At 33.4% G+C, this 22,650-nt stretch overlaps 2 protein-coding genes across 2 annotated transcripts; both read right to left on the bottom strand.

Moving 5' to 3' along the window:
* Window positions 1–241: 241 nt before the first annotated feature.
* Window positions 242–3,207, bottom strand: LOC133291163 (uncharacterized). Its single transcript, XM_061489368.1, has 3 exons — window positions 2,956–3,207; window positions 1,682–2,216; window positions 242–1,416 (listed from the first exon to the last, which is right to left on the bottom strand). The coding sequence occupies exons 1-3, from the start codon at window positions 3,205–3,207 to the stop codon at window positions 242–244; spliced, it is 1,962 nt and encodes a 653-aa protein (XP_061345352.1).
* A 5,911-nt stretch (window positions 3,208–9,118) lies between these two features.
* Window positions 9,119–10,276, bottom strand: LOC133291161 (putative F-box protein At4g22660). The gene has a single exon (XM_061489367.1). It carries the CDS (start codon window positions 10,274–10,276, stop codon window positions 9,119–9,121), a length of 1,158 nt encoding a protein of 385 aa, XP_061345351.1.
* Window positions 10,277–22,650: the final 12,374 nt, after the last annotated feature.

Here is a 22,650-nt window from a genome sequence, read left to right as displayed (position 1 = left end):
AAGTTTATAGGAAATGTGTGACTTGATGGGCTCATCGTCATTCTAGGGATTAACACAGTTTCACCTATATTGCTTCCTGTAAGAACAATTGCCTGAACAACATGATCCCCCAATTTTGTAATGAGCAGCCTTGTGCCATTGCACAAACCTCTGGACTGATCAATATTTCTCAATAGCATTACTGGAACTTTAACCTTCAAGGTTAATTTATGATCAGGAATCCCCGAACACGATAATGTATTTAAGATCTCAGGTGTGAATTCATCATCTTCAACAGAGGAAGCACATCTTGCTTCAGAATTTTATCATAACTCAAAAATATCCTTTCTTCACCAGGAATCATCGACATCAAGTGCTCGTTCATCATAGCAACATTGGACAATTTAGGAGTTAAGATAGCACGTTCTTTGAAAAACGTTGGATCTAAAATATTATCCAAGAGATTCGGATAAACAAAATTAACCATATCTGAAACGGGATCATCTGATTCTGTAATCAACAATTCATCTGGAATTGTTATCATAGATTCTCTATCTTCATCATCTCCAAGATCACCATCCCCAACTTTAAGTAGCCACTCAGAAAATTCTCTTATTTCCTTCACATCATCAGTGGTACTTCCAGAATTAAGACGCATGTTCTTGGTCAAAGTTAATAAATGACAATAGGACCATAGATGAGAAGAATTGATGGTTGCATTTACTATCTCCTGTCTGCTGCCATGAGGAATGACAGGTAATATTTGCCGAAAGTCATCTCCTAGAACTACAATTTTTCCACCAAATGGCATATCAACGCAGTTCGTGTCAGAAAATCTAAGAACATCTCTAAGTGTTCTATCCAGAGCCTCAAAACAAAATCTATGCACCATTGGTGCTTCATCCCAAATGATTAACTTCGTTTTTGACAGCAACTCTGCTATGGTAGAATTTGGCTTGATATTACACGTTGAATCCTCATTGATCTGAATAGGAATACGAAATCTAGAATGTGTTGTTCGTCCTCCAGGAAGCAGAAGGGAAGCAATTCCGCTAGAAGCAACATTAAGTACTATTTCAGCTTTTGATCTAACAAATGCTGAAAGAGTATTCCAAATAAATGTTTTTCCTGTACCACCAAATCCATATAGAAAGAATAACCCTCCTTTACCTGATGTAACTGCCGAAATGATTTTGTCATATACAACTCTCTGCTCATCAGTGAGGGAATTCAATAGTCTTTCATGCTCTTCTCCCAATGAAAATGTGTCATACATTAATTCATCAACCACTAATCTATTCTGCATATCAAACAACGATTCCCTGGTGATGTGAGGCATTGACGGGTAATCAGAAAGGCATTTACCATTGCTCTGCAGCACCTTATCAATTTCTGCAAGTGTTATGTTTTTTATACTTTCTTCGGTAAGAAGCGCATCTAAAAAAACCATAAAATACAAAGGAAAAAAAAGTTAAAAATAACAAAGAGAAAGATATAAAGGAAAGAACAAAGCCGAAATAAATAATAAAGCAACATATGCTGAATTATGGTAAAAAAATAGCGAAATAAACAGTAAAGCAACATATACTAATTTAAGTTTTTAAAAAACATAAATGCGTTAAATATTATCATAACACGTACCTTGAAGCCCTATTCTTTTCCTATGTGATAAAGAACATCGTCGGATAAAAATTTCCAACACTCTTCCCAAACTTTTCAGGCCTGTTCATTGAGTTGGCAAATAACAATAGAGCAAACAGAGATCTAAGATAAGCAGCAGAACCCCATGAATTTGCCTCTTTAATTGCATCAATATACTCATTGTCATCATCTAGAAGTCCTAAATAATAGAAGGCATCCTTAAATGTAGGAAAAAGCACGCCATTGATTGTTCTAAGATCTTCATAACTGGTATACCCTCTTTGAAAAGTAAGCAACGTGCGAAGATAGGAATCTTCTCCATTATTGGCAGAAAAATGATTTATTCTCGGAATTGAAAATCCCATTTTTCTAGGATTCCATTCATGAGTTTGGTCTTTGTAAACAAATTCAGTCGGGTACTCTGAATAAGTTAGATGCCTACCTTCTGGATATTTTTTATTTGCATCCGTCCAAGACTCAAAGATTGATAGTCTAGACTCCGCCCTTGTCTTGACATCAGAAATCGAAGCATTATCACTGAAAATAATGTTCTTTTCATTGGGCAGATGAAATGGCAATCTCTGAACAGGGGGTACCTGGAATGAATGTCAAATCCAAAAATTCTCCAACCAGCTTCACATGCAGAGAAATAACTATAATAAATAAATAATTAAAACAAAAAAGTTGAAAGATCATGAAAAAAAACACGTTGATTTTTGGGAGAAGCAAAATAAGATAAGAGAAAATTTTGAGTACTTGCAGTCATAAAACATTTTGATTTCATCTTCTGCGTGATGTACGTCAGCTGTTACTCTATCATGCCTTTGTGAATGTATTTAAAAAGATATTTAATAGCACTTCTCTGGCAAGTATATTCAGCATTGATATGAGCGTGATGCTTTAAAAGAAGTTGTGCATTGTATGGCACAATATAATGATTATCAAGTTCAACACCATTTTTGTTCACAACTCTTGCATCATTTCTTCTCTTATAATGAGGGAATCCATCGTCATCAATAGAAGTACGGGAACAGAAGTTCTTTGGAAATTTTTTTGAACACCGTCCGTCCTTCATGCAAGGAGATTTGTAATTTTCAGGACCACATGGACCATGTATCATGTAATTTGTGACAACTTGAAACAGCAAAGGATTGGAATCCTTGTCAGGAATTTCCGCTGAAACCAATTTATCAATATCAAAAGCACTTTCAGGCTTGTTTGAAGGGTGCAAGAATAGCAGAATATGAGCATGAGGTACAGCTCAGTTCTGAGATGACTCTGGTTATATCGAATGAAATTAAGTCGTTCAAACTCAATCATAGTGTACGCATCAACCAGGAATTGTTGGAAAAGTTTCTTTGATCGAAGGAGAATTTCTGACTCTCCTGATCGCATCTGAAGTCGAAAAGAAAAGAATTCCTTCATGCTAATAACAGCTCTTGCATTAGTCCTACCACTGGACACGAAAGTACGCTGGACATCGTCGCGATAACCGTCTTCACCGTAAGGAAATAACAATGGATACTGCAAGCCAAGATATAATGGATGCTTCACATCAATGCGCTGCAGTACTCTATCTTGGGTCATCTTCTTTATAACGGTCTCTAGCGCACCGGAAAGACTGAGCTATACTGTTGTGCTTGTCCAACATCTGCTTCAACAATAGGATAATTTTGGGATCGAGCTTATCTTCAGTACTCGTGGAACTGCAAATATAATTACACGTATTTTCTTGGATAAAAAAATAAGAACTTTAAATAAATTTAAACTTACTGTCGTTTTGAATTCCAATGATAAAAGCTTACTCAAAATTCGAACTTGAAATTTTAAAAATAGAAAAAAAGATTTGAATTAAAATATTTTATTTTGTTATTATGATTATTCTATCATAGACGTTATTTATTTTTTATTTTGGATAAAAAAAGACAGACTTTGAATTCCAATGATCAAAGGTTAATAAAATTTGAAACTTGAAATTTATAAAATAAGAAACATTAAATTTGAATTAAAGTTATTTATTTCGTCACATTAAAAATAGCAAAGAAAAAATCAGATAAAAAAGACATACTTTGAATGCTAATTATCAAAGCATAATAAAAATTATAAATTTGAATTTAAAAATTAGGAAACATAAGATTGATTTTTTTTGGAACTTATTTTCTGGTCATGATTACTGTACCATAACATGTTATTAATTAATTTATTAGCAAATACATGATTTTTTATTTGTCTTTTTTAGGATAAAAAAAGACATACTTAGTATTCCAAAGGTCAAGGTGAATAAATAACGAAACTTGAAATTTGTATCATAAAATGTGTTTAGCAGTTACAGACTTAATTTTTTTTTATTCAGATTAAAAAAAACAAATGTTGAATTCCAGTAATCAAAGCTTAACAAAATTTCAAAGTTTAAATTTCTAAAATCAGGAAACAAAAGATTGAATAAGAAGAACTTATTTTCTAGTCATGATTAACGTTTCATAACATACTTTTTTATTACGAAACAAATGAATGTTTTTTTTATTCGTTTTGGATAAAAAAACACATACTCAGTATTCAAGGCTGATCAAACCTTAAAAAAATTTAAAAACTATAAATTTTTTAAGTAGGTAACAAAAATTCAAAAGTAAAAGTTAAAAATTGTTTTTTTTTTTGGATATAAAAGACATACTTTGAATTCCAGTGATAAAAAAGTTCAATCAATTTTTGAAGTTGTAAATATTAAAAATAAGAAACATAAATTTGAAATAAAAGTACCTATTTTGTTCCATTAAAACAGGAAACAAATTTTAGCAGTCGACCTTTGTTTGTTGTTGGATCAAAAAGACACACAGTCGCGATCAAACAGAAGAAATGATGCGGAATCCGTGTTATCCATGACTCTTACTGAACACTAAATCTATGCGATTGCAAAATTGTACATCAGTAAAAAAATAAAAAATTCAGCTTACAGATTAAACACAATTTAAAAACCGAGCAAAAACAATACCTCGGATAGTAATCTTCCCAATGTTTTTCGCAGTTCTTACAGTACCACTTTTCAAAATCCTCTAAAAGAGAATGAACATTTTTTGCAAGACTTGTACCACCAGTTGTATTTGCTCTCAACAGATTTTATAGTCCCATACGTGATGCAAGTTGTAACCTTAAATATAGCAAGCGCAGGCAAACAATTAAAATAATTCACACAGACTTGATATTATCCAAGAAATTCAATAAATTTGAAGAAACAAAAATTCTATATTTACCTCGCCACAAAGCTTCACATCACTGATAGACTTCTTTTCAGTCTCCTTCAGAAAATCATTTTCGTAAGAATAGTATGACTAAGTAGACAACTGAGTCATCCGCAGACTACTCTCAACACCATCAGCCATGAGACTATAGAGAGAAAATGGATATACAGTAAATGATTAACTAAATAAATTATGAAATGAGTTTAAGAATAACAAACAAACCGTTTTTTGAACTCAACGATCTCTGGGATCTTCGAATCCATGACAATCCTCGTTGTATATTTTGTATTGGTTAACCCAACCTTACCTATCAAGTTGAGCATAAAAAAAAAACGTAGAAGAGCAATCCCAAAAAAAATAGAATTAAACAGAACATAGAGGAATAACGTATTGGAAAAAAAGATTGATAAAATCATACCCCTAAAACATTTTATCCTACCTAGCTGGACTATCACGACGTGATGAGGAGTGTCGCTGGTTGCCATAAAAGATTGAATCTCTTCCACATAGTGCTCCCACAAAGTGCACTCCAGCTTGTGACCCCTTCATATGAGTTGTAGCCCAAATGTACAGTAATACACGTTCACAGATAAAACAAAAAAATATAAGGGAACACAGATAAAACAAAAGAATACGTTGAAAAAATAAAATTTACAATACCTGAGGTTGTCAAGCTCCAACACAAGCATTTTGGTCTTCCTACCAGAAACCACACTTCACAAACTTCACCAATTCCTGATATTAAATCAATGACGTCTACAAAGAAAGAAAGGGCAACAAAGAGTCCGTAAAAAAATTTAAAAAATTTAAAAACGAAAAGACAGTAAGCACAATTATATTACCCACTAAAAGTCAGATGTTTCTTTTTCAATGATGTCATAATCAACAAAATCAAATTCACTCGCACAAATATTAGAATCAACAATTGATCTAAGATCAGTCCTCAAATTGAAAGACAAACGATACTGATGCCTGGTAGGCCTGAACACTTCGCTATTGAATCCAACTCCAATTTTTTTGATAAAATGGCAGTCTCCTTCATGGATTTTCTTCCGCACCGGCAAAGAACCTTTGACAGTGGCGTGGATCCTACCACCCTAAAAAAAACACAGCGAACTCAAAAAAGTGGAAGATTTAAAAACGCAAGAACCAAGATTTTAAAAACGCTAAGAACATACCTGTTCATCCAACAAAACCATTTCAACGTTGTCGTCTTGATCTTTACGTTGAAAGTTAGGAACTTTCCAAGCCCGAACCACCTTCACCTTAATCCTCTAGTCCTCCTTGACAGGACTGACATCCTTCAGAAAATCATATTTATACATCCTTTGAAGCTGTGTGTTGTAACTGGTAGTAACCTACTTAAAAAAAATGACAACAACAGCAACAAAATAAAAAACAGTATGAGAAGGCAAACGACGAACGACGAACAACAAAAAAATGACGAACAACAGCTGGGAAAAAACGAAGACGAAAAGCAGCAACAAAACCAAATCTTTATGAGAAGGCGAACGACGAACAACTCACAACAAAAAAATGACGAACATCAGCTGGGAAAAAACGAAGACGAAAAGCAGCAACAAAACCAAAAATGGTATGAGAAGGCGAGCGACGAACGACGAACAACAAAAAGAACGACGAACAGCAGCTGGGAAAAAAATAGAACACAGAAGAACAGGAGAAAGAAGAAGATGAGAAGGCGTTTAGGGTTTTGTTAAATGTTTAAAAATTTCAATTAACAAAGCAGGTGAACATTTACTGAGTTGTCAGTTTTCAAAATTTAAATTTTTCTCTTTCCTTCCACAATTAAAATTTGAAAGGATTATGAGCTGTGTCCCAATAAAGAAGAGAACATATCTAAACCATTGCTTTTGGATAGCAAATCGTGGCCATCAATTTTTAGTCCAGATTATAGTTTCTTTTTGAATTTTTTTATTTCCTCAATTATCAAAAAAGGAAACTTTTTGAACTGTGTAGTGTGAAAGCAAACACGTGTCAGAAGGAGAAGCGGCCACGTGTCAGAAGTTGCCAAAGAATGGCTTTGTCTTAGAATATAAGATAGATTGACAAATTCCATAGTATGATTTATATCGTTATTGCTTAAGCACAATGTGTTTCTTCTTAAGGGATTAAGATTGGTCTATTGATACGGGATTTAGGTAGTTTGTGTGAAGTTATAGGTTTAAAATTTAAGTACGTACCATCATTGTATCCAAAAGTAAAAATATATTCCATCTTTAGCACTCATACCTTAAATTTTCCACGCTACATTTCCTGCTCGTTGGTGATTTCAATCTAGGACTATTTAAATAAACCTAGATTGAAAATTAATTAAAATTTTTACTAGATTACCGTAAAGCTAAATAGTAAATAATTAATTTTTTTATTTTTGATTAATTATGGAATTTTACTATGATTATAGAATATACATCAACATTTGAAATTGATATTTTTTAATTATTATAAATTTCTAGAGTTTATACAAAGATAAAATATAGTAGATTAGATTATAATTTTGATTATTACTATTATTAATAATTAGTTAAATTGGAATTATTATTCTTCAAACTCCAAGCTCAATTATCATTAATTTTAATTAGTATACTATTTTTGCTTAATTATTTCATATTATTCTTTTAAAAATTAAATAAGATCGAAAAAGTAAGATAAGATGTATACATTACCAACACCTATAGTCATAAATATATCTTGAATCTAATGAGGTTGCTTCATTATTCTAGAGCGGTTCTATTATTTTTATGAGTAGATTAACTGTAATTTGATAAATCTAAGTGTATTTGGAGATGATTAGTCTAGCCGGCTAACTAGTGATAATATTAAATTTAACTTATGCACCGGTTTAGTCTATACTCTCAGTTTAATTTGTCTTTGTGAAATAAAAAGAACAAGTTTCCTTCACTGGAGGGCGTTTGGTAGAGGAGAATTTTTTTTATCTGAGAATCTCGATTTTTAAAAATATGATTTTTATATTCAGTTTATGATAATATTCGAAAATTTAAAATTTAAAAAAATTCAGTTTCCTGAAAATCCGAGGAAAAACTGTGTACCAAACGCCCTCCTGATTGTGATTACGAAGTGTAATCATTATCACAATTATTAAGATATCCTTTCAATCTATATTTGAAAATTGGTTCTACCCATTCCGTTCGTGTTGTGATATCGTATATATTACCTAATCACTTAAGTTTTAGTGCTATAATTTTGAAATGTGAATATAGTGTCAATGAAATTTATTAATATGAACATTGAGGTCATTAAATCGATAAGAAAAATAAAATATGATTGTTGGGTAGTATAGGGACAAATCCGTAATGCATCACATAACTTATCTAATTTTCTGTAGAACTAAATGTCAAAACAATGATGTCATATTATAAATATTTATGCATGTTTATTCTTCTTTTATTGGGGTAATTATATACATAAATGAGGACTCTAAGTCCATTACAAATTAGTTGTTAATCAGCTATGAATAAGAAAATGAAATAACGTGTTAACTATTTCTATTTAATACAAAACTTCTATGATTATGTCAATCAACTGCAAATAAGAAAATTAATCTATTTAATACAAATATCCTATGACTATGTAATTGAGTAATCAATGATTAAAATTTCAACAACTGTACAACTCAGCAAATATTATCTCATTTCAACCCTAAATGTAAGTGTTAATATTACTTGAACATCAATGGGTATCAGACTCTTGTTCGGATTTTGATAAAAAAAAACTATCAATCATGGAGTTTTATTTGTAACTACAGACTCCATCGCAACCAACTCCTTGTGAGCAACCTATTGGCTAAGCATATTTTCGGTTTTTTTTTTATATATATAAGGAAAAGTAAATGTGTTAAATAAAAATCGAAGGAACCACATAAGTTGCTTGGAGAAATCTGCATTTAATAATTAACATATTTGGAAGATCAACACACAAGAACACGTGACTCGTGGTAGATAGATCATAAGAAGCAAATTGCAGGATAAAGATTGTGACAGTAAACAATTCTAATGTTGTTATGAATTTTAATATTGAAGTTTGCAAGATATTGACAACTAAACAATAATCTGTAAAAAAATTTCCAAACTGCACTAAAGCTTTATCCCCATGCAATACTTTAACACCCAAACTAAAATGTGAAATCTTTTTTTTTTCTGAAAAATAAATAAATAGAGAACTGACATTAGTTTAAATGATAAAGAGATGCAATTAATTATCAGTCATACTTCAGGTTGAACTACTCAGTCCCACTCGAAAGGTGGTAGAATCCATAATGGAGGTGGCATCCGCTTGAAAGAAGGATTATAAGGATAATGTTTAGCAAAGCTTCCATCCTTCACATTATAAATGCCATTATCAAATGGGCCAGATAGGTAAGGGCTTGGATCTTCCTCGTTAAAATCATCAGTGTAGTAGATTGAATCTCTATGTAGACAATCAGAGAAATAAGAAGCAGACACAGAAATTGAATCGTTATCACCCACAAACAAAATATTATCTCCCAAACTCTCAAGTTTCAACATTTGCAAAAGTTTCCCACTTTGAAAATCCAATTCCAGCTTATACACTTCAAACCTCTCAGTACCAGTGCTATACACGTCGCTATCTTCAGTGTTATCTTCATCGAAGAAGCGGGAACCCAAAAATCTTCTAACCATCCACAAGTCTCCCTCCAATGATTTCACAAGATAGGCTCGATCAGCATAAGGTTCATTACGGCCTCCTTTATAAAGAACATTTGGCATTATCTTCTCAATACCATAAGGGTCATCTGAATAACAAAGATCCAAGGACACAATGTTATTCCATCGCCCTGCAGCATATACTCGACCTTTGTAGAATGTAATATCAGTGAAGCAAAAAAAGTCTTCGTGAATATAAGTCCAAAACTTTTGGCCTTTTCTTATGAAAGCAAGACAGCAACGTTCGCTGTGAACTGCAGCTACCACATAATCATTCGGGTTGCTTATGGGATCAGCAGATAAAGTAACCTTACGCATATTGAGTTCATAGTAGCACCTATTTGACAATCCACGATTGAGGCGTGGCAGACCAATTTTTAAATTCTTGAATGGATTCATAAGTGTTACAACATAATTAGGATCCACAGTTGCTAGCCAGCCATGGCTTGAACCACAACACTTCTTAGAATAAGGCACCGGCAATTTAAAGTTGTAAACTCTCTCAGCTACAATGTCATACAAATTTCTCTCTTTTCTGCTCTTTCTCTTTGTGGGGATCATTAGCCTAGGCAGTACTTTACCTCTGAATTGGTCCTTTACCGAGCACCAATTCTTGCACACTGCACCGAACCAAACACGATCTAATGGTTCTCCCCCCAACTTGTCAAAAATCAAATCGAGAGCAAGTGCTGGCAAATATGCCCAGTCTGGCTCCATTGTGGTGAAGGAAGAAAAGAAGTGAAAACAAGGATTTGGAGATATTGTGTATGTGCGGCCCTAAGCAATTATATTGTTCGGTTCTATTAAAGGCATGCGCTCAGAGATATCCTATGATAGGTATCTTGGTTGACTTATAGCCAATATTCTTAGGGTTTTGTATCTATAATTTAACATGACCACAACAACTTTCCTACACACACAACATTTTGTGGGACCCACAATTTTTGAAACCAAAAAAAAAAAACAAAAACTCTAGCACGCAAAACGAATCTCTATAACATAACACAATCACTTTTCCTACAACATAACTCTTATTAAACCCATATTCTTATCACTGCGCACAAGCAATAGGCTTATAGCTGAGACGTGGCTGTGTGCTCGGTATTTTTTATTTTTTTTTAGATGGAAGGTAAAAAGAGATTCCATACCCCATAAGTAGAGCCGTATGCAATACAAAAAGATGCCCGTACGGTTGTTGAATTCTATCTTTGTGTTCTTTATATTATTCTTATTGTTTACTCGACTTATCGTGCTAGAGAGAATACACTGTGGGCTGTGTGCACAGTGTGGGCAGAAGTAGTTAATGAGTTCAGAGTATGTAGCTGGATCTTTAACCTCTTATTTATAGAGGTTACCTCTTGGGCTTGTGTAGATCTCCCAGTAGGATTTAACTTTCTTTCTGTTGGGACATGAACTCTATCCTTAGTAGCTTTACTCTTTTATATTGTTAGGATAATTGGGTAGTTATCTTTAAAGAATTCTTAGGCAGGTGGTTAGGATATGAAAATATTTCATAACATATATTTATATAGAATTGTTGTAATTGATTATTATTCAAATTAGTGTAACGTGGTTCATATTTAATATGAAGATCTCAATCTAAGGGGAGTTAGGATTCTTATTCAAATATAAAGCAACTGTTTCGGAAATCAAATCTTTTTAGATAATGCAAAACTTTATAAAAAATAGTAATGATAAATTATGATTTTAAACTTTAAATATGGATACGGGAAATTTTGAAGAATATTCGTTATCAATTTAAGCTTTTAGTGAAAAATAGTAAATTACAATTTCTTATATTAAGAAATAAATAAATCAAATCCTAATTAATAAAAAATCAAGAAACATAAGATATATGAAAATTATAATTATTAATAAATTACTTTTGATTAATTATACGAAATTTTATTATGAATAGATTTAGATTATATTTTTTAATGTATGAAATTAATATTGTCGTGGGCTGGCAATGAGTAATGGATCGGGTGTGTATTTGATTAGATTTAGATTTAGATTAAATTACATAAGATATAGAATTGTTGTAATTGATTATTATTCAAATTAGGGTAATCTGGTATTCTGGTTTGTATTATAAGGATCTTAATTTAGGATTCTAAATCAAATATAGAGGAACCATTTCGAAAATCACATCTTTAAGATAACGCAAAATTTAAAAAAACAAATTAAATTATGATTTTAAACTTTAAACATGGATATAGGGAAATTAATAGATAAATGAGCAGTGGCGTAGTCACACTTATCCCAGCAGTTTGGTTTTAAATTTTTTTACTTATTATATATAAATACATAATTAATTATAATTAACAAAGATTGAATTTATAATTTGGCACCACCTAAATAAATATAATTATATTTATGTTTTTCAATTAGAAAAATAAAACCCAATACCCAAACCTTTTTACCGACCCATAAATTAAAATCACTTTCAAAGCCCTAATTTATGACTTACAATTACAATCACTTTCAAAGCCTTGCTTCTTTTTTCGTCTGACTTGTTGCACAACTTGCTTGCTCATGCAGGCTTCGACTAAAATAGCAATGGTTGTGGTTGGCTACTTGGTTTGGGGCTTGGACGCTTACTTCTGCAATTTGTATGTCTATTAAAAATGTGTTTGGTGTTTTGTGCTTTCAAGAAGGTGCTTGTGCTTTTTCTTTTTTTAATCGACTGGTACAGTGGTATGTCTTATCTTAACACTATCAGTTTCAACAGCAAGTGGTGAACGTGCATTCTCAGCAATGAAAATTGACAAAATGGAGGATGACTTTCTTGCAAATAATTTGATTGTGTATATTGAAAGAGAGATTGCTGAAACTTTTACTACAGATTCTATCCTTGAAGATTTCGTCAGTTTAAAAGAGCGTCGTTTACAACTCAAGGTATGTATTTTTTTATTATATTTTAAATAATTTATTAAATGTTATTATATATATTTATTATATTTGTGTGTTTTCATATCCTTGAGACAATGCTTGGTTCATTACTTATCATACTGTGGGAGAAAAGTGAAACTCTTATGTTTGAAATGCTTACCGAAAATGTTAGTGCCTTCTTACATGTTTGCTTTGATATATAATCATTGACAATTGCTCATTTGAAGTTTCAATGTTATGGGACATTATTTATTACATAATTTAGATAACTATGCTAGAATTCACAATAATTTTGTTTCCTGATTAATTTGTGTAATTACGATAAATATTTTGATAATTTGATATGTTAAAATTTTTTGACACCACCTAAACTTTTGGTCTGACTCCGCCACTGTAAATGAGAGAGAAATATAATTTTGCCTATTATTATTAGTATAATTATAATAATAATAATTATTATCATTCTCCAATAAATATAATTTTCCATTTACCATTATACTTCATCATTTCTTTTTAACCTCGTAGCTGCAGTGATGAGCTATTTTCTTGGAGATTTTGTTGAGATCCTGAATTGGGTTGGGAAATGATCTGTTATTGAATTTTAGGAGATTGCTTGGTTGGAGTGTAAATGGAATAATTATAGGGGAAGGATAATAAAAATGTATCTAGGCATATGTTTTGTCCAAGCTGTATATCGTTTAACATTCATGAGCTAATAATTTAAATGATGCTACCATCTATGTGAATGTTGAAACCACTTGAATGACTTAATTTTCTGGAATGTTATCTAAAAGTTTTTTCCTCCCTATCATCTTTATAGTAATAGTTTGTGTTGCTATCATTTACCATGATTAAAAAATTGCATTTAAATTTAGAAGAACAACCTAGCTATTGATAAGCATCGAGTTTGGCCGGCCAATCAAGCAAGCGTGTTCTTAGGTACCAATCAGCAGAAAAAACAATGCCTAAATTGTCTTCCATGTGTTCAGCGTTCATTGGCTTTATTGCTCTCTTGAGTCTTACTTTTTAGAACCATAAGGGAACCTTGTATTTTATTCATGGTTTTTTTATACTTACGAACGCTTTCTAGTATTGTATAACTGCCCCAACTCACAGAAAATGGTTGTAGAAGCAATGGAGAAATCAAATGGGATCTTAGGCCTGGTGGAATGCTTGTTAAAAAAAGGGAAAACAACCAAATTGCAGGGGAAAGAATGATCACAATTATAGTGTCAACCGTGTCACAATTGCATGACATTTCTATTGAAGCCACATCAACTTTTGGTAAGTCATCCTCATCCCTTTCTCATAATGACTCTGTAATTTGGGTTAGAAATTGAAATAAATAAAAAAACAACAAAAACAAATATTTTTTTTTGTCTAATATGATATTAATGGTTATTTATAACCCAAAATTTTAATTTTCACGTTATAGAGATAATCTAAAGTGGGTATTTGACAAGAGTTGTGAACGAATCAAAAATTGCAGGAGAATTGAAACTGATTCTGTCACTAGTAACAACTTTGTAGCCCAGAGAGCAAAGGGTTCTCTGACAATGAATAGCTACACATGGTTGGGGTTAGAGACAAGGACAAAGTTCTTGTGTTTGAGGATCCAGCTACGAAGGAGAAGAAGCTTCTTGGATTAAGAGGTCAATCCTTGTCTCACTATAAGTGTATTACTAATTAATCAAACTCATTGTTGTTAGTCATAAAGTCCACCAAAAGAAAGGTTAGAGAAAGTTTAATTTAATGATGGATTTAAAAAAAAAAATCTAATATAGATTTGGAACTTAATTATGTACTTATCTATTGATTGAATCATTCGTTCAATTAAAACCGTGTAAGCTGATGCAATGCCAAGTGCTGATGCTTAAATTGTCATGTTTAAGAGGTTCTTTTTTTCAAAATTTTAATAATAATGCTTTCAATTTTTGCCTACTTACCAATTGGCTTTTATTACACATACATTGTTCTGTTTATTGAATACTTCACACATAATGAACTTACTTGTAGAGGTATTCGCAAAGATATGCTATATTAGCTGGACATGAGTTAGATGGATATGAGTCTAGTTGACTTAATGCTTAATGCTGATAATTGTAAAGCTATGCTCTTTTAGCTGGTGAAGTTAAATATTATGGATTCATATATAAAATTGTGTAAGGATGAAATATTTTTGTTTTTTAGGCATAGAGTTTTGGATGTACTTTATCCTAATCTAATATTATTACCTTCTCTTGTTTCAGTGTTGGTTATAAAGACAAAAGGATGCTTTAAACCCTGATCGACGAGACTAAGGAGACTGTTGAGATATATATAGTCTCACATTGATTATGTGGGCAACTAATGTGGCCTTTATAAAGCCTTGGGCACTCCCACCCTTTGAGCTAGCTTTTGGGGTGGTGACCTCCAGGTACTTAACATGGTATCAGAGCTTCACCGTCCCCCGCTTTAAAAATTGGAATTAAAAAAAAAAAAAAAGCACAAAAAGGTAAACCAAAAATGGCCCTGTGCAATTTTCACGCTTCTAGCCTAAATGAGCTCTTGCGTGAGGGAGCGTGTTGAGATATATAGTCCCACATTGATTGGATGGGCAACTAATTTGGCCTTTATAAGACCTTGGGCACTCCCACCTTTTGAGCTAGCTTTTAGGGTGGTGACCTCAAGGTACTTAAGAGAGACAAAGTTATGTGGACTTTTGGGTTTGTCTTTGATAAGGGAGAGGTAGAAATATTATATTATTATAATTAGTTCTCTTATTGACATATACTGCATATATCAATTTGAGATATGTCTCTTTATCAAATTATTTTATATGGATTTTATGAAATTAGACCCATGTAGGATTTTTTTTTTTTAATAAATCAGAATAACTACAAGCCATATTAGTGCTCCTAGTCACTCATAAACACCGTAGGTGTCCCAATTACTAAATAACCCAAGATACCCCTCCCCTATTATTTTATTTATTGACTCAAATATGTGGTATTAATATTAATGAACAAGCATATGTTCGTGAACAAGCAATATATATAAAAGTTACGTTAGTTATATATATATAACTTACGTAACTTATATATATGTTATATAATATATATATATATATATATATATATATATATATATATATATATATATATATTGCAAATGAATTATTGTTGGTCTTTTTCCCTCCGTGTTTTTTTATGTTCATTTTTGGTTGTATTTAAGTGCATGTTAGGGAATATCAGGGTGCTTACAAGGTTAGTTTTGGGTTTCCAGTTGTTGGTGCTGGTTCTTTGCTAATTGCCAGGAAAAGGCTTTGAAGGGGAGTTATTGTTCTTACTAAAGATGTTCTTTCATCTCTTCCTCTCTCTCTATTTTAATGTTAAAAGATAAAAGGTTTCTTAGTATTCAGGGGCTAATCAACTTTATTATATTATATGCTCAAGCAATACTTGTAACACTGGAAATTGATTGAAATTATGTGAAATTATCATTCAACAATTGTTGAGTGAGGTCACTATGTAATTTTAACTCCTTCCCCGCATGTGTTGCTATGATCTAAATTTTTTTTTTTACATTGGTTAGTGTGAGGTTAGGCAATTCTTTGGTGTACTTTGAGGATAAAAAGTTAAGGAGAATACTTCCTGGCATTTAATATATTTATAGTACTTGATAAATTTGGTTTTTGTACAGTTGACTGAGTGGATGAAGAGTTGTGCTTTTTCAATTATTTGTGTTTTAAATATTTTACATGCCTACAGGTACAGTTACATAGCAAGAGGAAAAAGTTGCACAACAACAGAAGAGAGCTCCACAGCAAGAGAAAGAGGTTGAGCAACAGGATAGTCTCATGGTTATGATGTAGAGGCAAATGGAAAAAATGGAGAAGCTTATGCGAAGATTTTGTCAAAATTTGTTTTCCGTCAAAAACTAATACAAGATTTTTCGACGGAATTTCATTCATTTTTCGTCGAAAAATTTCGATTGAATTTGTTTTCCGTCGAAAATTTTTACAAGATTTTTACAAGAGTTTTCAACAGAATTTTATTCATTTTCCGTAGAAAAATTTCGACGGAATTTGTTTTTCGTCAAAAATTAATACAACATTTTTCGACGAAATTTCATTTATTTTTTGTCAAAAATTATCGACGGAATTTGTTTTCCGTCGAAAATTGTTACAAGATTTTACGACGGAATTTCATTCATTTTCTATCGAAAAATTTCGACGGAATTTGTTTTCCGACGAAAAATTTTGACAAAATGTTTCGATGTCAAAATTTTTCGTCGGAATTTCATTCATTTTCCGTCGAAAAAATTGTTAGCAACGAAGAGATATTCGACGACTTCATTTCTGTTGAAAACTTCATTTTCGACGGAATTTCAACAATTTTCGACAAAATTTTTCCGTCGAAAAAAATGCATCTTTTAGTAGTACCGAGTCTCTGGCCAGTAGACAGTTTGCCTTCGGGCATTTCGGACTTCCACTGGATAGGTCTCCGAGAGAGAGTTCCAATTGACCTAGGGACGTGGTGTGTGATCCGGATAGGAGCACATTAGGAAGTCTCGGGTGTATACGGATGGGAGAGGTACCTTGGTTGGATGTTCTTGAAACACGCCTTGGATGAGACCCGTAGGCTTATATGCCAAGCCATTAGGCAGGGCGTTGCGTGGTATTGGTAGCTACCATTCCAGCTTCGTCGTATTTTATATTCCTATGATCCCCAGTTTCTCTAAATCCCTTGCTTTATCCCATTTTTCAAGATGTTGTTTTATATTATTTATATGCATCGAAGTGAGCCATTGGGCGAAGTATTATCCAGAACCTCTGGGTTACTGAGATATATTCGTATATCTCACTCCGTCTTGGAGGCATTATTTTAGGAGGTAGCAGTGGCACATGAGCGGCGGGCAAGAAGCCCATAGGATGAGTCGTTGGAGGACTTTATGCTTTTTGCATTTGATGGCCATTGGGCCTGATAAACCTTTGGTTTACCATGTTTTTAGGCTAAATTATATGAGAAATACTTCATAGATTGCATGGAATTCAAGGTTTATAGGCATTTAAGTCATAAGATAGGAAATTGAGCTGACATCTTGATAATATTTGCATTTTAAAGGTAAAACCACAAGAATTGGTGCTAAAAGTGCTAAAGAAATCATGACGGAGAAGTGAAGGATCAATATGGATCAAAGGAAACCAACATATTACAATTCAAGGTCCAGAAAAGCACGCTTAAGCGCACAAGAGGACGCTCGAGCGCATCATGGCAGGGAAAACAACCAAACTGGGAAAATCAGGGCGCTCAAGCGCCCAAGAAGACATAATTTCATCTCGAGGAGCACGCTCGAGCGCCCAAATCCTGACAGCAACATCAAATTTAGGCAATTCAGGGCGCTCAAGCGCCCAACAGCACGCTTGAGCGCCCAAGTGCGATTCAGACAGCGAGATTTGACAGAGATTTGCTAAGATTTAATGAAGATTTGTCCAATTATGATGTGGAACTAAAGCGGAAACAAATCAAGATGATTACTGAGAAGATTGAAGCAGGATACAACGAAGATTTAAAACTCTAATTCATCAACCAAATCTCCAAGATTTTACATGAAAAAGGAAGCAAAGATGAAATCAAATACAAATCTTGTATGGATTCATTGGAAAATTAGATGATGGATACAACTCCCATGGTATAAATAAGGAGCTTGGGAGCACAAATCAATACACAATTCCAGAGCATTCCAGAGCATTACACCAAGACTGAAGGAGGAATCATGTTGCGGAGCGCTGGAATACTGAGAAACCAAGTCAAAAATCACACCAATGGAGGCTTGGGGTTCTCTTTTCTTTATTATTTCTTTTCTTTTCAGTATGCTAGAGTAGTTTTTTTATGTAGTTAAGGGTAGATGGAACCCAATTGAATCTTTATATTTATGAATTAATTTGTCTCTGAATCCTGTTCTTTTTATAATTGAATAAATTATCCGTCTTTAATGCTTTCTATGAGTTTGTTCCTTATAGAATGATTTTGGGGAATTGTATGACAATAGGGATGTTGGTGCATGAACCTCGACTTGATAATTTATCATAATCCTTGTGATCTAGGAATAGGAATAGAAATAGACATAAGGTAATTATGCAATCTTTAAATTCTTGATCTTAATGCATGTTTTCTTGGGGAATAATCGGAGAACTAGAGTTCTTTCAAGATTACATAGATTTAGAGTAACAAGGAATTGAGCCCTAATTAACTCAGATAGAATTGATTGGCAATATATTAAGAAACAGATTCTTGACTGTTTAATTCATAACATATTGAGGATATTGGGGGAAGTCGAAACCTTAACTACTCTTTTTAAATCTTAATCAAACATCATCTCATTCATTCTTTTAATTCTTAAATTTCATATTGCATTGCCTTTACTTGTTTTTAATTTTAAGTTCTTTGAACCACAATTCTCTTCATCTAAATTCTCTCAAACCAAACCTTTGATTGTCCAACTAAAACGCAATTAGCGAACTAGTGCTTGAAATTCTGATCCTCGTGGGAACGATCTCGTACTCCGGTACACTTTATGACTTTCACGATCGGTGCACTTGCCGTGTCGCTATCAGGGCCTAGGCTAGATTTAAGGCATGAACATGGTATTTATTGATAGGATGAGTTTTATGTTCATATTTGTTCATGATATTTGCCTAAGTCTAGATACAAGTATTTTATAGCATTTGGAGATTTATGAATTATGTTGTAATTGGATAATTGTAAAGATTGTACTTGGACCTTGTGTAATTTGAAGCATGTGTAATACGATGAAAGGGAAATAGGCCTATTTTAGGATTATGATTATATGTATGTTTAGAAAATGCATGTAAATGGACATTGGTGATTGAAATAAGTTAAGGGATAATAAGTGAGCAATATGGTATGAATTCTGTAATAACTATAAACTGAGTTGGGTTGTAAGTGCCCCAAGGCATTGTTGGTCCTTGTGTGTGCCACCCATTGGTTATTAGGTACATTTGAGGTATTAGGAAGCATTTGCAAACTTGGAGATTTTAGTAAAAACAAAGGAAACTCTGGCGAATTTTCTGTAGAATTGGCAGAATTTAGGTGAACTTCGGGAGAGTATACCTCCCTCCACAGAGGTTCGATAGGGACGTGTCATACGCCATTTTAAAGCTTGAGATATCCTCTACATTGTGTTAAAAATTTGAGAACTTTCTGGGTTGCACGCAGCCCTGTAGAAGTCTGTGAACACAGATTGTCCAGAACGCACCGGTGCAGGGGCTGTTTCTACCAGTTTTTGGGAAATTAATTCCCGCTTCGTTTTTCAGTCAAATTAAGTGTATGATATATCAAATTTAAGGTTGAGGTGTCTAGTTTGTTGTATAAAAATTTGAGATCAATTTGTTGATTTTATTTTCTGCAGTAATTCGTGGAGTGAGGGATGTTTGAAGCTGTTTTGGGGTTGGTTGGCAGTTTTGCTTGTCCAACTTCAAACTGCAACATCCGAAGCAAATGAGCTCTAAATAAAGCGTGTGATAGGTTCCTAGAGAGGTAATTGAGTGTAGAATAACATGTAAAAATATGAGACAAACAAGAAGAAAATTGATAGAATATAAATGAATATACTGAACCATGTTTGGATAGGTAGAAAACGCAAAGGTGAGAAATTAGCTAAGTGGGTTTATGGGAACCCCTTAGTGATTTTTATTAAGTAAAATAAGATATAAAAATAGTTTAAACAAGTATTCCACAAGATTTTACAGTTATGGTCACAGCTTTTATTTTTTACGCTTTTTACGGTTTTAATTGCTCGCGTAATAAACGAAAAAAGTTTACTCGCATTTTTATGAATGAATTGCTGTGATTGTAACTGCGCTTAATATCATAATTAATGTTAACAATACCGGTGTACAACGGGCTGTTACATATTTCTCCTCTTATGGGAAGAGGTAACCAATTAACACTATATCTTATCGATAAGACATAGTTGTAATTTTAAAAAAAAAAATCTCCTCAAAAGACTATCGACTGATATGGAAAAAAAAAGAAAAAATAAATTTTATATTACAACTATGTCTTACTAGTAAAACATAATGTAAATATTTTCAGCCGCATGTTTGTAATTGATGATTAGAAAGCGCAGATAAACCCTAAGGAAGGACACCGTGAACGGATAGGGTCGATCAGGAACGGGTGGAAGGTTGCATCGATTGGAGAGGTGGAGGAGAAATTGGAGATTGAATCGAAGAAGAAATAAAAGTATTTCAATCACCGGTCATGCTCGATCACTGGAAGATGAAGATAATCTTAGAAGGAGTACAAAGAAAAGTAAAGGGGGAGATAGTGAATTTAGCCATGATCAATTAATGAAACCAAGGGAAGAAGAATGGATGACTGAAAATATGTCCTTCAAAGAAATTCTAATGAGGCACAACGGGGAATGGGAAGATGATCTTGAGGAGATGGTCAACGAGGGCAAGGAAGATCAACCGAAAGCTCCAACTGAAGGAAACAAGGAGAATGCACCGGATATTATAATTCAAGAAGATGCAAATGGTCGTATAAATCTCACATTGTCCGATGAGTTCAAAAGAAAAGCATGGAGTCCCTGAAAACAAGCAATCTTCGTAAAGCTAATGGGTAAGAAAGTTTTTGTTACCTTTATGAAAAATAGATTAGAAAACTTGTGGGCAAGAGAGGGGAGAATTATGGTGGCTGATTTGGAAAATGATTATTTTTTGGTTCGGTTTGAAAAAAAAAAGACATGGACTTTGCTTTAACAGCAGGGCCATGGATATTTTTTGATCACTATCTTGCGATCAGGTCTTGGGAACCATATTTTCAACCCTATCAGGCATCTATCAACCGAATAATGGCTTGGGTTCGGCTCCCTGAATTTCCTATGGAATTCGTGAACACTGAGCTTCTTGACCATATTTACCACATCCTAAGGATGGATGCAGCTACCACTAGGGGTGATAAACGAGCCAGGGGCCTTTGGCTCGGCTCGTGAAGGCCTGGGCTTACATGCCCAATATTGGTTGTTGGAATCAGGCTTGGACTTTTATAAAAGCTCGTTTAGTAAAAAGGCCTCAGGCTCCAATTCAAAAGCTCGGCCTTGGAGCCTCTCAGGCTGGCCTAGTATATTAATTTTTATTTTTATTTTTATTTTTTATACTATTTGTAATAGTCTTCTCTCTCCTCTCAATCCATTTCACCCTTATTTTATTAGTTAAACAGGCTTTTTGAATGATTTTGTTCTATATTATGTTGTTTTGATATACATTGAATTTATGAATATTTATGGAATTAATAGTGTTGTTGATTGTATATTCTGTTTGGTTAAATTTTTGTTGTCTTATTTTTTTTAACAGGCTAAATCAGGCTTTTAATTTTTGTAAATAAGGCAGGCTAAGGCCAATAATTATATTCGTAACATGTAACAGGCTTGGTAAGGCCGACATATTTAAACACAGGCTTCGCCCCTTAATGTTATCAAAAAAAAAAAAAAGATCAAAGCTCGGCTCGGCTCGGCCCGTTAACACCCCTAGCTACCACTTCTCTGGCTAGAAGGAGATTTGCGAGAATGTGTGTAGAGTTGGACCTAACTAAACCTCTCCAAGCAGAGTATAAAGTGGAAAGAAGGATTAAGAAGATTGATTATGAAGGGCTTCATCTCGTTTGCTATGGATGTGGTAAATATGGTCATAGATTGGAAACCTGCCCAACAAAAGTTTCACAGGAGGCTAATCAAGAGAGTCAGAGTCGAGAAGTGGTGTCTATCAGTCAAGAGAATTGTGACAATGTGGAAGAAGAGATAGCAGAGGGTAATTCTAAATTTGGCCCTTGGATGCAGGTGTCGAGGAAAAGAAGAAATAAAGGTTCTCAGAGTAATAGAGTGGACTCACATAAAGGGAAAGAGGATCAAAGGAAGAAGAAGAATGGTACTAATTTTGATGTTCTAAGGAAGGATACATCTCAGAATGACAAGTCAAAAGCTATGGTTTTATATCAAGAAGATTCCCAGAGGTCCCTTCAATCCAAAAATAGGAGGAATGCATCTAATCCTGTGGAGCTGGTGGAAACAAAATCTAAATTCATTTTGGTGGGAGATGAAAGGAAGGAGTATGAGAGAAAGTCAAAAGCTGGAAAAAGTACTGGTGAAAACAAAAATAGGGGTTCTGATTCTGCTAGCTCAGTGGGTAATAA

This window comes from Gastrolobium bilobum, unplaced genomic scaffold (assembly GCF_033153095.1).
Source record: "Gastrolobium bilobum isolate Gb01-03AN ecotype WA unplaced genomic scaffold, APGP_CSIRO_Gbil_v1 utg1383, whole genome shotgun sequence".
Lineage (NCBI taxonomy): Eukaryota > Viridiplantae > Streptophyta > Magnoliopsida > Fabales > Fabaceae > Gastrolobium > Gastrolobium bilobum.
The sequence above is the reverse complement of the archived record's forward strand: the minus strand, read 5'-3'. Positions and strand labels throughout refer to the sequence as shown.